At 43.9% G+C, this 12,814-nt stretch overlaps 1 protein-coding gene across 5 annotated transcripts in view; it reads right to left on the minus strand.

Moving 5' to 3' along the window:
- The window catches only part of PSD3 (pleckstrin and Sec7 domain containing 3), a 110,427-nt gene that overhangs the window by 35,096 nt on the left and 62,517 nt on the right, over positions 1-12,814 (minus strand). For 4 of the 5 annotated variants that reach the window (XM_066181607.1, XM_066181608.1, XM_066181609.1 and 1 more), the window contains one exon: positions 1,712-1,755. In XM_066181607.1, the coding sequence (XP_066037704.1) occupies positions 1,712-1,755 (44 nt within the window). Of the gene's footprint in view, positions 1-1,711; positions 1,756-12,017; positions 12,403-12,814 lie in introns of those variants that run through there. The other variant, XM_066181611.1, reaches the window with a different exon arrangement.

Raw genomic sequence — 12,814 nt, forward strand, 5'->3', positions numbered from 1 at the left:
GCAGATCACAACAGTAGACCAGAAGCGTTATGTGCCTCGTCCCTCAAGCTCAAGCAGGCCAGGGCTTCTTGGGGTTATTACTTTATACCAACCACACATCTCTACAAAAATGAAGAGAAATATCTTCACACTCCCTGCCAGTACTCTCAGCTCTAAAGGTACTGACTGTGCCCAGAAGAAGCTACATGTCAGTCTCAGATTGGAACGGACAATTGGCACCTTTGGGCATTCTCCTGTAAGAAGGCAGCTTTATAAATACCCAAAGCCTTATTTAAGAAGGAGTCTGAATTATCCCTCTTCCAGCCTGCTTGGAATTTTCCCCCAAACAAAGGACATAGACTAGACTATGTAAATGCCAAAGCAGTTATCACCTATACAAGACCAATATCTCATAAGTCATCTTGACTGAGGTTCACAGGAGCAGAGCCAGTTCCCACCTGGAGGCTGCCCAAGTGTATTAGATGCAGTACAGTCTCTTGGCAAGAGCTGGAGGAAAACTCTGACATTGAGAAAGTCATATAATGGATTCTGCTTGTTCTAAAGTACCTGTGACAGTGTCTGGCAAACAGCTTTGATGTGACATGTAAGATTCACACAGCATGTTCCATGACCAAGACACAGTCTGTGAAAATGTCTCCCACCATGACTTAATGCTCATCAGAGATGGCACTTCTTGCTGATTCCCATTAATTACACACCTTCGTTACTACTCTGACACCACCTAACACATTTCTGAACTGCAACAGCAATCCCACTTGGACCCAGCTGCCCCTGTGAGGCTGCACACCCTGACAAGAAATTTGTTTGCACATCACGAACTTAAAACAATGAATATCAGAAGCCACTGAGCTTGCAAGACCTATGGCAGTTGCTAAAACTTCTAGCACAAGAGGTGCAGGAGCCTGTATTCCAGACATACATTGTTCCCAAGAAGGTGAGGTTTCAGATATGTAAATATATGCAGGGAAATAGCTTTATATAGATAATATATATAGAAGACATAATTTTCCTATTTTATACCAAAATCCACTGTTCTGCAAGTGGCAAAATCAAAAGAAGGCGCTTCTACCCATTCCTGGCATAACTAGACCACATGAAACCTAAGCACAGAGAAATGTCAGTTTAACACAATCAGAAACTGAAGCTTTTTCTTTCTGCAGCATTTACATAGTTAACAAGTGTTAGCTTGTCAAAAGTGACTACGGATAGGAGGGAGTGATATCAGACTTTGTCCAATTTATCATCTTTCACATTCGGTTGTTGTCAAGTTATCCATAGTTAATAAGGAGACAAGCCAAGACAATGAACCAACAGCAGGAAACTCAATCCTAGAAGTGTGTTTCTATTCAGCAGTTCTGACACAATGAACAGAAAGATAAAGGGAGACGTCAACTTCTATTTTATTTATGCAGCCATAGAACAACAGAGGATTTAATTTCTCTCTTTTCAGGCTGAAGTTTCTTACTAAATGAAATGTCCTCTTTCCTTACAAATGCAGTTGGCTCCTATCATTAACAACTCCTCTTGCTGGAGAAACAGATGAGGTCGTATTGCCAGGTCATTCATTAGCAAAAAAGCAAACTCATTATGTACACTGGCTATCTTCTACAGGCTTTGGAGCTCACACAGACGGTGACATAGGATGTATAAACAGATTATTTCACAGGTACTGTTGTTAAACTTCTAGTCTCTACAATAGAAGTATACTTACACTGCCCATTCCAACTTCTCATTCTTGATTGAATTGTAGAGGGCCTGCAAAGGGAGAGAAATGAGATGGAATTATTGTTTGACCCCTCCTACACATATATTAATAGGCTGAGCAAAGATGTCCAGCTAGTACCTGCAAGCAGGCTGCCTCTGATCAAGAAAATCCCATATCTGCTAATGGCAATGTGAGAATCTTCAGCAGAAATTTCACCTAAGAAAAAAATACTGAATGCATGTTTTGAGATTACAGTAATTTTCTCCAGCAGATTTTTGGGGGTTTGTGCCTTCTTAAGAACACAGAATCATGGAATAGCCAAGGAAGGGACCTTAAGACCATCTAGTTCCACCACTCCTGCTGTGGGCAGAAACACCTTTCACTAGGTCAAGTTGCTTAGTGCCTCGTCCAACCTGGCCTTGAACACTTCCAGGGATGGACAACCACAGCTTCTCTGGGCAACCTGTTCCAGGGCCTCACCACACTCACAGTTAAGAATGTCTTCCTAACATATAGTCTAAACCTATTCTAACCAGTTTGAAGCCATTGTCCCTTGTCCTTTCCTTACATGCACTTGTAAAAACTACTTGTAGGCTGCCTTCAGGGACTGGAAGACTGCAATTAGGTCACCCTTAAGCCTTCTCTTCTCCAGACTGAACAATCCCAGTTCTCTCAGCCTGTCTTCACAGGAAATATGGACCATCCACCTAACCACCCTGGTGTCCCTGTTCTGGACTCACTCCAGCAGTTCCATGTCCTGCCTGTGCTGGGACCCCAGAGCTGGATGCAGGGTTCCAGGTGGAGTCTCACCAGAGCAGAGCAGAGGGGCAGAATTCTCTCCCTCCCCTGCTGCCCACGCTGCTTTGGATGCAGCCCAGGACACGTTTGGCTTTCTGGGCTGGGAGTGCCCATGGCTGGGTCATGTCCACCGTCTCACCCACCAGCACCCCCAAGTCCTTCTCACTGGGCTGTTCTCCATCTGCTCATGCCCCAGCCAGTGCTGACACTGAGGGCTGCTCTGACCCAGGTACAGCACCTTGCACTTGGTCTTGTAAAACCTCTTGAGATTCCCATGCACCCACTTTTCTATCTTGCCCAGGTCACTCTGGATGCCATCTCATCATTCAGCTGGGTGTCATCTGCAGATTTCCTGAGGGTGAATCTGATCCCTTCATCCATGTCATGAATAAAGACATTAACTAGGACTGATCCCCATATGAACCTGAGGGACACCACTTGTCACTGATGTCTATGAGGACATTGAGTCATTGACTACTACCTTCTGGATGTGACCATCCAACCACTTTCTTGTCCATCTAACAGTCTATGCATAAAATCCACCTCTCTGCAATTTAGAGACAGGCACATTGTGAGGAACTCTGTCAAAGGCTTTACAGAAATCCAGATAAATGACATGTGTAGCCCTTCCCTTGTCCACTAACATGGTCACTCCATCCTTCAAGGCCGCTGGGACGGTCAGGCAGGACTTGCCCATGGTGAAGCTGTGCTGGCTGTCTAGAATCACCTCCCTGTTCTCCATGTGCCTTAGCACAGCCTCTAGGAGGATCTGCACCACGATATTCCCAGGCACATGGTGAGGCCGGGAGGTCCCTGGTTGCCAGGGTTTTCCCTTCCACCCTTTTAGAAAATGGGTACAATGTTTTCCCCTTTTCCAGTCTCCTGGGACTTCACCATACAACGGTGAATTCATTACTAAAGGGACTCTACAAATATCACGGAGAGTGGCTTGACAACTACACCAGCCAATTCCTTCAAGACTCTGGGATACTTCTAACTGGTTCCAATAGAGTTAGGTACATTCTAGCTCCTCAGGTGGTCATGAATCTGAACTTCACTTAAGTTTGTAAAAGCCACAAGACTATGGCCTTGAAATTCAAGGTTCAGTCCTGTTCCTGACACTCAATGACACCTTTCTGTCAATGACTTTAATGGGGACTTCAAGATTTCACCATATGGGCCAACCCGTGAAAATTTGCCAGAATCGCTATCCAAGGTCCCTGAGCCTCACAGACACCTGAATGCTTTCCCAGCCACATACCTAAACAAAAACATATTCAGTTGCTAAGTGCAAAACAGAAAATGAATGTTAAGCAACTTTTGTGCTTGAAGATCACTGTCTTGGACTGTTGTTTACTAACACCATTCCTCTTTTAATTCATAGGAAAGGTGCCCAGTAGGTTTGACACCAAAGGAAACAGTTCTGGTTTTGATACAAGCCTGCAAAGAAAAGGATCTGAAACCTGACTTAAGACTGGATGAGTATCAGACAACTGGGATGCATTTTTTTTTGGAAGTACATATATCAGTTGGCTATGTATGTCTTATTTCAGCCCTCCAGGAGCTGATGCATACAATGGTTAAACCCCTGGTATTACTACAAGCTAATGGAGTTCTTCAAACAGGTCACTTAAGTGAAGTATTTTGGTTTGGAATGTCCCTGATTCTCACACATATCATGTGCATTTGTAATTCACCTTATATACATAGCTAGATTTACTCCCTCTGGCACATAACTCCTACACAGCCTCAAAATATGTTAACGTGTAGAAGAACTGTTGATGCACATGATTAGCAAAAAGTAGCACATCAAGTATGAACAAGCCCAAAAATCACATACTATAATAACTATGACATAATGCTCAACAGAAACAGTAACATTTAGACAGCTTTAATGCTGACCCAAACCAAAAATAATTTGGAAACTGGAGAACTTGAATTAATCTTGTGCATATACCACAGCTGAATTCACATGAGCAATACCATGAGCATATACCACTCTTGATCCTGTCATCCACTGGCTCCTTTCTGAATCTGGAAGTCTTATCTGAAGATCCTTAATACCAGCTCTGTGGAAATCTGGCTTAACTGAACCATACACAAGCAGGTCAAACATTATGGTGGTATAATTCACCTCATGCTGATGCTACACAGGCTGCAACTCTTGGTCACAGCACTCCAAGAAAGTAGGTTTCTCAGAGCAATACAACAGATATGAACACCAGGAATAATCATGCCTCATCCTATTGACACTAAGCTAGCAAAGAGAGGGCCTCACCACTAACTGAGCTTCACTGCGCCATTCACAGAAATACAATCAAGTATTTCCAAGTCTGGAGTTTTCACTATTTCTATAGAACCTATCTTCTCTTAAGTTGTATAAAGAGCTCTGAACCAAAGGCAAACAGCCAAAGGTGAACAGACAGGCATTTCCGGCAATTTGTAGACACTTGCTTAACTTTCAGGTGAAACATATCAAGAGATTTTAAGACCACTTTGCAGAAAGAAAGCAAAAGAAGGAGTTATTTCTCCTGCCAGTTCAGCAGAATTAGACACAACTCCATTTCTGTACACAAACCAATTCTGATTGGTACTGGTTCCTGCAGTCACTGAGCATTTCTTACATGATTTGGCTAAAGCCCTCGTCTTATTCTTTGACTCGTTCTTTTCCTTCTGCTATGACTAAAATATTCTCTTACATTTTGAGCCAGAAAATGACTTCCAAATACAAAGCGAAGAGGCTGCATACTTCCTCCAGTTGCCTCCTCAGTTTTTCAGAAGTAGTATTTTTTCCTCATCCACCTGAATGAGTTTCAGAAACAGCAAAAACCTGGCTTGAGGAAACACATTTGTTGCTCTCTGGCCCAAATGACTACAAGATTGGGTCAAAACCTCTGAAAATTAACACCTGCCCTGTACAGGTTTTTATGAGATTTCACTGCTAAGCACACCTCTAGGGATCACTGTAGCCAAAGAGCAGAACACACAAAAGCAGCAGTCCAGATTGGTGCAGGGGTAACAAATGCCCCGGCTTTTGCCTTTTTAAAAGAGAGCTATGTTTGTCCCAGCCTTTACTAATGAGCCAGACATTGTCTCCCTTTTTTAGGGAGTAACAGACACCAACCCAGTCATAGGGCACACACCTGACCAAGGACATGGTGTCCCCCACAGACCATCAAACACAGCCTGTTGAAAAGTTTCTGGTATGCATGAAACAGAGAAAACTGTAGAGAGTATGCACAGCCTGGGCAGCAGCATACAGCATGTTCACTGAGACATCAGCAAGCAGACCTCCCCAGGGATGAAAATACATGAGTCCTCATGCCTGTCCCCCATCCTACCTCTCTGACAGAGACTGCTGCGAGGCTGACCACTTGCTGCTGGACTCACCAGTCTTTCAGACCTGCTTTATGTGACTTCTCCAAAACAATTTATACTTTAACATTTTCCTGATGTCTACCTCGGCTCTCATATGTTCCAGAGAAGCAAAATTTCCTCCTGCCGCGTTTTGCAACCAGAAGCATCCACACACAACCCAGCACCTGCTCTCTGATTCACTTCATGGCTATTCCCCAAGGCCCTGATTTAGACAGCAGCTCTTTTCAATAGACACTTCTCCAGAGTATGACTAAATCAAACAAACTTGGAGACAGGCATTTAAATGCTTCACTAAATTGCAACAACGCTCATCAGAGATTACAGCATGGTCATTGCTTTCATTGTGCTTAGCTAGCTGCAAGGACAGGTTCTATTAACTCATGTTTTCTCTCTGGGAAATAAAAAAAAAAAAAAGAAAAAAGAAAAAAAAAAAAAAAAAAGAAAAAAGCTCTTGTTTAAAGCAGTCTTACAGATTGACAACCACCACCAGTTCCTACCTGCTAGCCTGGGAAGTGTTTGGCAAATTTGCTATGTAAGCCAGAAAACAAGTTGAACCACAGCAGTGAATGACAGAATGAATATTGTATAGGTGTCATCTTCCAAGCCAGACCGATACCACTCAGAAGGTGGAAAGACTTTCTATCTCTTTTGTCACCCAAGGCTACTCTAGACAGGATCCAAACCACCAGATACCACCTACTCAGCAGTGTCTGACTTCAATGCTTCGACTTTTTATGCCTATTACCCAGAACACAAAGACCTACTCCTTAGCACTTTACAGCATTTCCCCTTTCTGGTAAGAGTTGATCACTAGGTCCACCACACCTCAAGCCCCGCACAGCTGTTAGCTCCTTGGAGAAACAAGTGCAATTTTGAAGGCAGAATGAAAGAAACTGACTGCTGCAGAAAGCAGAACAGTAGGCAAAATCCTAGGTACCTTCCTTGTTTTAACTCCAAGGCTGTTTCCCATAGCTCCAATTTGACCCCTAGAAGACTGCAGTGTAAAAAAAAAGTGAGATTTGTTACGTGTTTGTGGGATTTGTTTGTAATTGTTCATAAACTAGGCAAGAAACACTTTGCTTTTTAAGTGGAAGGCTGTAACTCTAAAAAACTGCTGAATTCCACCCCCAGTTCCCCTTTGGTAAGCAAGTAGGTATGCAAAAACCCCGGATTTTCACAAGCTCTCACTAGTTGGTTTATTCCAATTGGAAAGAAAAGCCAAACTACGGAGAGAATGCTTCTGAAAACTCCTGTTTATTTTGCAAAGTTACTAAGGGAAAAAAGGTGATTCACCACCCTCACCTTCCTGAAAATCTTGTCACGTGCACGAACTGCTGGATCCATTTAAAGAAGGTGCTCCTGTCACCTGCCGGCTGCCAGTGATGCTGTGACTCAGCCTCTGCATGCAGAAGCAGTGCACAAAAGAAAGGCACAACCAGGTGTGTATGCAGGGACAAAAACATAGCAGATTACCCAGATACTGAGAGTGGTAAATCATCTAAGTTACAAGTAGACACAGGGTCCCCAAAGCCTGGCCAGCAGGGTGTAAGATGCTTGAAGAGATCCCAAAGCACTGTACAATTCCTCCCCTCGAAGAGCAACATAAGGGGTGGTTCTTGAAGCAAGCTTGAAGCAAGTGACTTTCCATTTGAACTAGCCCATGCAGAAAAGCCTGCCAAGAGGGAAAGGAATACACCACACATTTTTTACACCTGCTCCACACATAGCAGAGGAGTCAGAAACACCTGCTGTGAGGCAGCAAATGGGCAAAACCAAAACTAAGTTCAGGGACAGCACTGATGACCCAGACTGTTTTTCCAGTTCTTGTCTCTCATGGTCTTTGCTCGCACCCAGTTCTTCCCTGATTTTTGGAGTCATTGTTGGAAGAATGATCATCTGACCATTTCAGAGGACAGCCTGGGTGGCTTTTGAAGCCCCCAGGACAGGGATGCACGTGTGCTCTGACCCAGGCCCTTGCCACATTCTCCTGCTACCACTGCCAGAAGCAGACCTGCCTGGATACACTTCTTCCCTTCCAGATGATAATGGCATGATTGACTCCAAGCAGCAAGGAAGCCCCAGACACACATCTGGGCAAAGACATGCTCAGTCTTTGCAGTCACAGCACCTACCCCAGTCACTCAGCACCTGTCCATTGGCTTTGCCCTTTGGAGCAGAGCAGTCATCAGCATCAGCTCTGGCTCCTGCCATATGTGCTTTACTGGAGGGAGAAAAAACAACTGAAGTAGCAGAACTCTACAAAAAAGAAACAGGTTACAGAGGCAACAGATACTAGACATCACAGGTGTCTGCACGGAGTCCTAATAGGTGTTCATGTGCTCATCCTTTGGACCAGGGTGTAGCTTTGTATCATTGCCTTCTGCCAGGCCTGGAGCAACATGTTGCTATATACAACTCCTAGCTTGCTGATTTTGTGTCTGCCTGAAGGCTGGCCCGCACTCAGAATACAGATCTATACTACTCCACCACCTGCTATTTGCCACCCTCCCTCAAAACCCAGATCTTGACATTTTCTCCCATCCTCATGCATGGATCTGTAACACCTGGCAAGGGGAGGATCAAGGTTCTGATCAGTGAGTGCCTGTAGCTCGCTGCCAGATTCAAAGCCCACATGCCCTCAATTTCTCATGCATCTTCCCCCATTCTGATGGGGATGCAGCAAGGATGCCAGAATAGTATCCCAAGAAGCCTGTGCATTAGTGCATGGCATCTCATGTCTGCTGATACTGCTCTCAATTTTAAATTCCACTGGTTTGTACAACAAACATTCTTCCAACAAGCCAGCCATACATTATTCATTAAACAGCACAGAGCTGTTCAGCAGCATATGGAACCGATGAATATTGTTTTGGTGTAGGAGGAGATAAGGTTGATAGGAATGTTTTAGGGGGAAGGAAAGGAGATCATTTCACCCAGGGAATTTCAAGTGCGTCACCAACTGGAGGAGAACGTTTCGAAGAGAAACTCCTCTGTTAAAAATCTGGAGGGGGAGGGGGGAGAAATAAAAAAAAGCAAAGAGAGATTGTGCCAGATATATCATCATAAAACAGAAAAGGATGGTTAGCTGCGGCTCCTGAGAGCCAAGAAATTAATGCCACACATGAAATCCGTCCTCTGTAGTGATACACACACGCTTGTTAGAAAAGATTTTTTTCTGTCCTTGCTGAAGTGTTTCATCAGTGTTATTATAAAGGCAGCATACTGAATTATTACTGAAAAAGAGAGAAAAGGCTAGAGAAGTACTTCTTGATAGCGGAGCATCTACACAGCCTATTTCAAACTATTTTATTGGCCCTGTGCATTTGCAGGCAGGACAGGTGCAAGTACTTGGCAATTCAGTCCCTGGCTACAGAAAAGAAGTCTGTCAGAGCCTACTGAGCATGTTGGGTCACACAGATGATCCCAAGATCCTTTGACTCACCGTGCATGCAGTCTGGACTGGAGCCTGCCCTCCAGAGAACAATGGTACAGAATTCACAGTATCCTTTCCACAGGTTTCCTGCTGATCCAAAGCTGCGGTGCCTGCCTATAATACACATTTAGGATGCATCCCCCTAGTGAAGCCTGTCCACACAAAGGCACTACCTGATGTGTGTCAAGGAGATGAAAGGTACTTGGGCTACCTAGCTTCTCTGACACTGACAGCAGGCAGACCTCATCTGCAGGCACCATGTTGGTGCTTTGTTCATACTAACTAAAGCATGAGGATATATAATACTCTATAGCTTACCAAAATAGGCTGAGTCACATTCGTGAAATGTAAAAGAGGAGCATGTTTCTGAGGCACAAATGGTTTAAATCTATCTCCTGTCCAAAGTCAGCTGAAGTAATCACAGAAACAGGTCTTGAGCATTGCAATCACTTTATATGGGGAGCAGATAAAATACAAGGCAGTCCAGACACAAAGAGGGAGACACACCCACAGAATTATGAAGAGGACAAGTCTACAAACCAAACCTTACTTAATACTGAGGAGATCTAAATGGCATCAGTATCCAGAAAAGCCCAGCCTAGAACTGAAGACATTTCCTGAGAAGTGATGCACAAACATATATGTACAGTTACACTGATAAAAAGAGCTCCTCTGCCACACTACAGATTAACAACCTCCAGGTTCTTCCACCAACACAACAGTATTGAAGATCCATAGCTCAGTTATAAATCAGTTCTCGAAATCAGTGACGTCTTAGCAAAATAAACGGGCAGACAAAGATGAGAAGGGGGAACAGAGAGATGGAAAGAGAACGAATGTCCAAAATCACGAGACCAATCACTTGCAGAGCTGCTTATCAACCAGGCAGGCACCACTGAAGGGAATGCAGGGATCTTCTCAGCCCTCCCTAACACAGCTTTTACACATCTTAGATGCTCTACAGATACAAAAACCTTTGTTCGAAATAAAGAAACAGTGCAAGAAACTGAAACAAAGCTGCAGGGCTCTTCCCTGCTTATTGAGATAGGCAGGAAAAGAAGTAGATCACTCAAGCAACAACCTACAGCACTTACAAGGAAGAAATATGAATTCCACAGAGGAATGAACACAAAGCTTTCATTACTGCAGCAGTTAGCTAATTGTGTCAGACACCATTCCTGGGAGAAAGTCCCAGCCCTGAGGATGCTACACCATGCATATACAGTGGACACAAAGCCCAGGAGAGGGAAGATATAGAGATTAAGTAATTCATCCAATGACAAAAGACTTGAGTTTTTGCCATATGCAGAAGAGTTTTCATGTATAAATCGTCCCACCAAATACTGTGTAATTATTTCCATGCTTAGGGTGAAAGTGTTCACAAGAGCAGGGTCCTAGAGCACCTGCAAGATGCAGCCTTTACTTTGATATTTGCCGGAGAAGCACATACTGCATCAGCAACAGCCTGAAAATGATGCCCATGCTATTTCTCTGCCCCAACTCAGCAATACACTGTTTCTCAGATATGATTTATACGGGCCTGAAAATAGAGGCTCATAAACTTGAACTGAAAAAAATACTTACATTTATTTCTGGTTGCAGTACCCTGTGATTTAAGTTACACAGCTCAGGCTCTGAAATGCCATACAACCTGTAAGCTAACAAAGAGTGATCTGCTAGGAACTACTGTGCAGCACTGAGGTCTTTTCAGCACAGCAGAGGAGGTTTCTCACATAACAGATAAGAGATTTAGGGAAGGGACCCTACAGGAAGATCCATGCATGTGCCAGCTTTGCATGCACATGGACCCACAACACAGTTAAATGCCTGGCTGATGCCTTGAAATACTGATTCAGCACACCTTTGCAAGTGGTTGTATTTTTTAATCCCAAGGTCAGAATCAACTGGCAATAACAACGAAATTAGAGGCATAATTTGGTCACTGCATAAAGTTCATCCAACCCTTGGAGACATGGAGCACCTTTGAGAGGGAGACAGCTCTTAAAGCACTTGCCAGGAGTTCCTGGGTGCCCCTCAGTTACTGTGTGGGAGAGAGGGATGAGAAAAAAAAAAAAGATGCTGCATGGAGTGGGGGTTGTTTGCTTAGGAACTGAATAACTGGGCTGGGCTGGGTGAGGAGATGCTGCACACAGTCAGTGTAGCAGCTGGGAATCGCCTGTGCTACGAACCATTACAATACACTAATGTATTCCTACAAATGCACAAACAATGCCTTCCTAATGAAGACTTGACAGCAATATTTAATCATGCATGCAAGTGAGACAGTATTTTCACCTCACACCCACATCTACTAAACCACAGAGCTGTAGATAAGGAGTAAAAATTGTTTTCCTACAGAAAACAATTCCCATTAAACCGATAATCCCAAGGACATCACCTGCCAACTCTGGCACGTTTCCCGAGTAGAGCTCCAACTAGCATTGTCACTAGCAAGTTCTCCCTGTTTACTATTGCACCAAGCTCAGTGACAGGGCATTCAACTAAGACCCGATCATTATAACACCAGACCTCTTTCACCTTCAGTTCTCTCCTCAAATGCAGAGATTTTTTTCATGATCTGACAGCAATTGTGTGATCACTGCAGATCATCCAGAGCCTTTAACTCCTGTGAAGCATAACCTTTTCACAACACCAACCCCATGCCTCACCAAGCAAACATGCTACTAATATTTAGTCATTTACCTTGCTTTCTTTAGTAGAAAACTCAGAGGAGTTGGAGATTTTCATAGATTTTGACCGGTGAGACTGTCGCCAGAGAGATTCTTCTCGAGAGTATTTCACCGAACCTGTGGCTCTCACCCGGACTTTGCTGGTGCTCTGAACACTGTTAACTCCAATCATTTCCAAAAGTGAGTGTATGGGATTGGAAAGGAGAAAGCTAGTGAAACTTCCCAATTCCCTGCAGAGGAACTGAAAAAGGTTACAACTGGAGAGCCCAGGCTCAAGCAATCGGTGTTTGCTTAAAGCACACTAGGCTGTTTTCTCCAGCATCTTCAGGCACAGTGTTCGGAGCCAGCCTGATTGTTCCAGGCATTGCTCACGTCACTGGACGAGAGAAAAAAAAAAAAGAAAAAGAAAAAGAAGAGGCTGATAGAAACTCCTCCCCTGCTCTGCTCTCCTCTACAGCATCAACTCCCCCTTCATACACACACCAACAGTGAGAGGGAGAGAGGTGGAGAAAAGATACTGGAACAAATGCCAGCAGATCAAGCAAGATATTAATTTTCAGTTCACGTGGCCACACTTCCCTGCCTGCAACAGCCTGCCATGCTCATTACTGCCTGCAATAACAAAGAACACTGCAAAAAGAGTCTTCAATCACCTGCCAGCTACAGGCTTCTGGATGTGAGAAATGCTGATGGATTCTCAAAGCACTGGAGAAATGAGTGAAAACCCATAGCACCATAACAAAGTATTGGCAAGCCCCAGAGAGACAAAACAGCAAATTTCTACAATTCTAAGTGTTTGCACTCATTAGC

Source organism: Chamaea fasciata, unplaced genomic scaffold, assembly GCF_029207755.1.
Source record: "Chamaea fasciata isolate MVZ Bird 193981 ecotype frontalis unplaced genomic scaffold, bChaFas1.0.hap1 SCAF_4, whole genome shotgun sequence".
NCBI classification, from domain to species: Eukaryota; Metazoa; Chordata; class Aves; order Passeriformes; family Sylviidae; genus Chamaea; species Chamaea fasciata.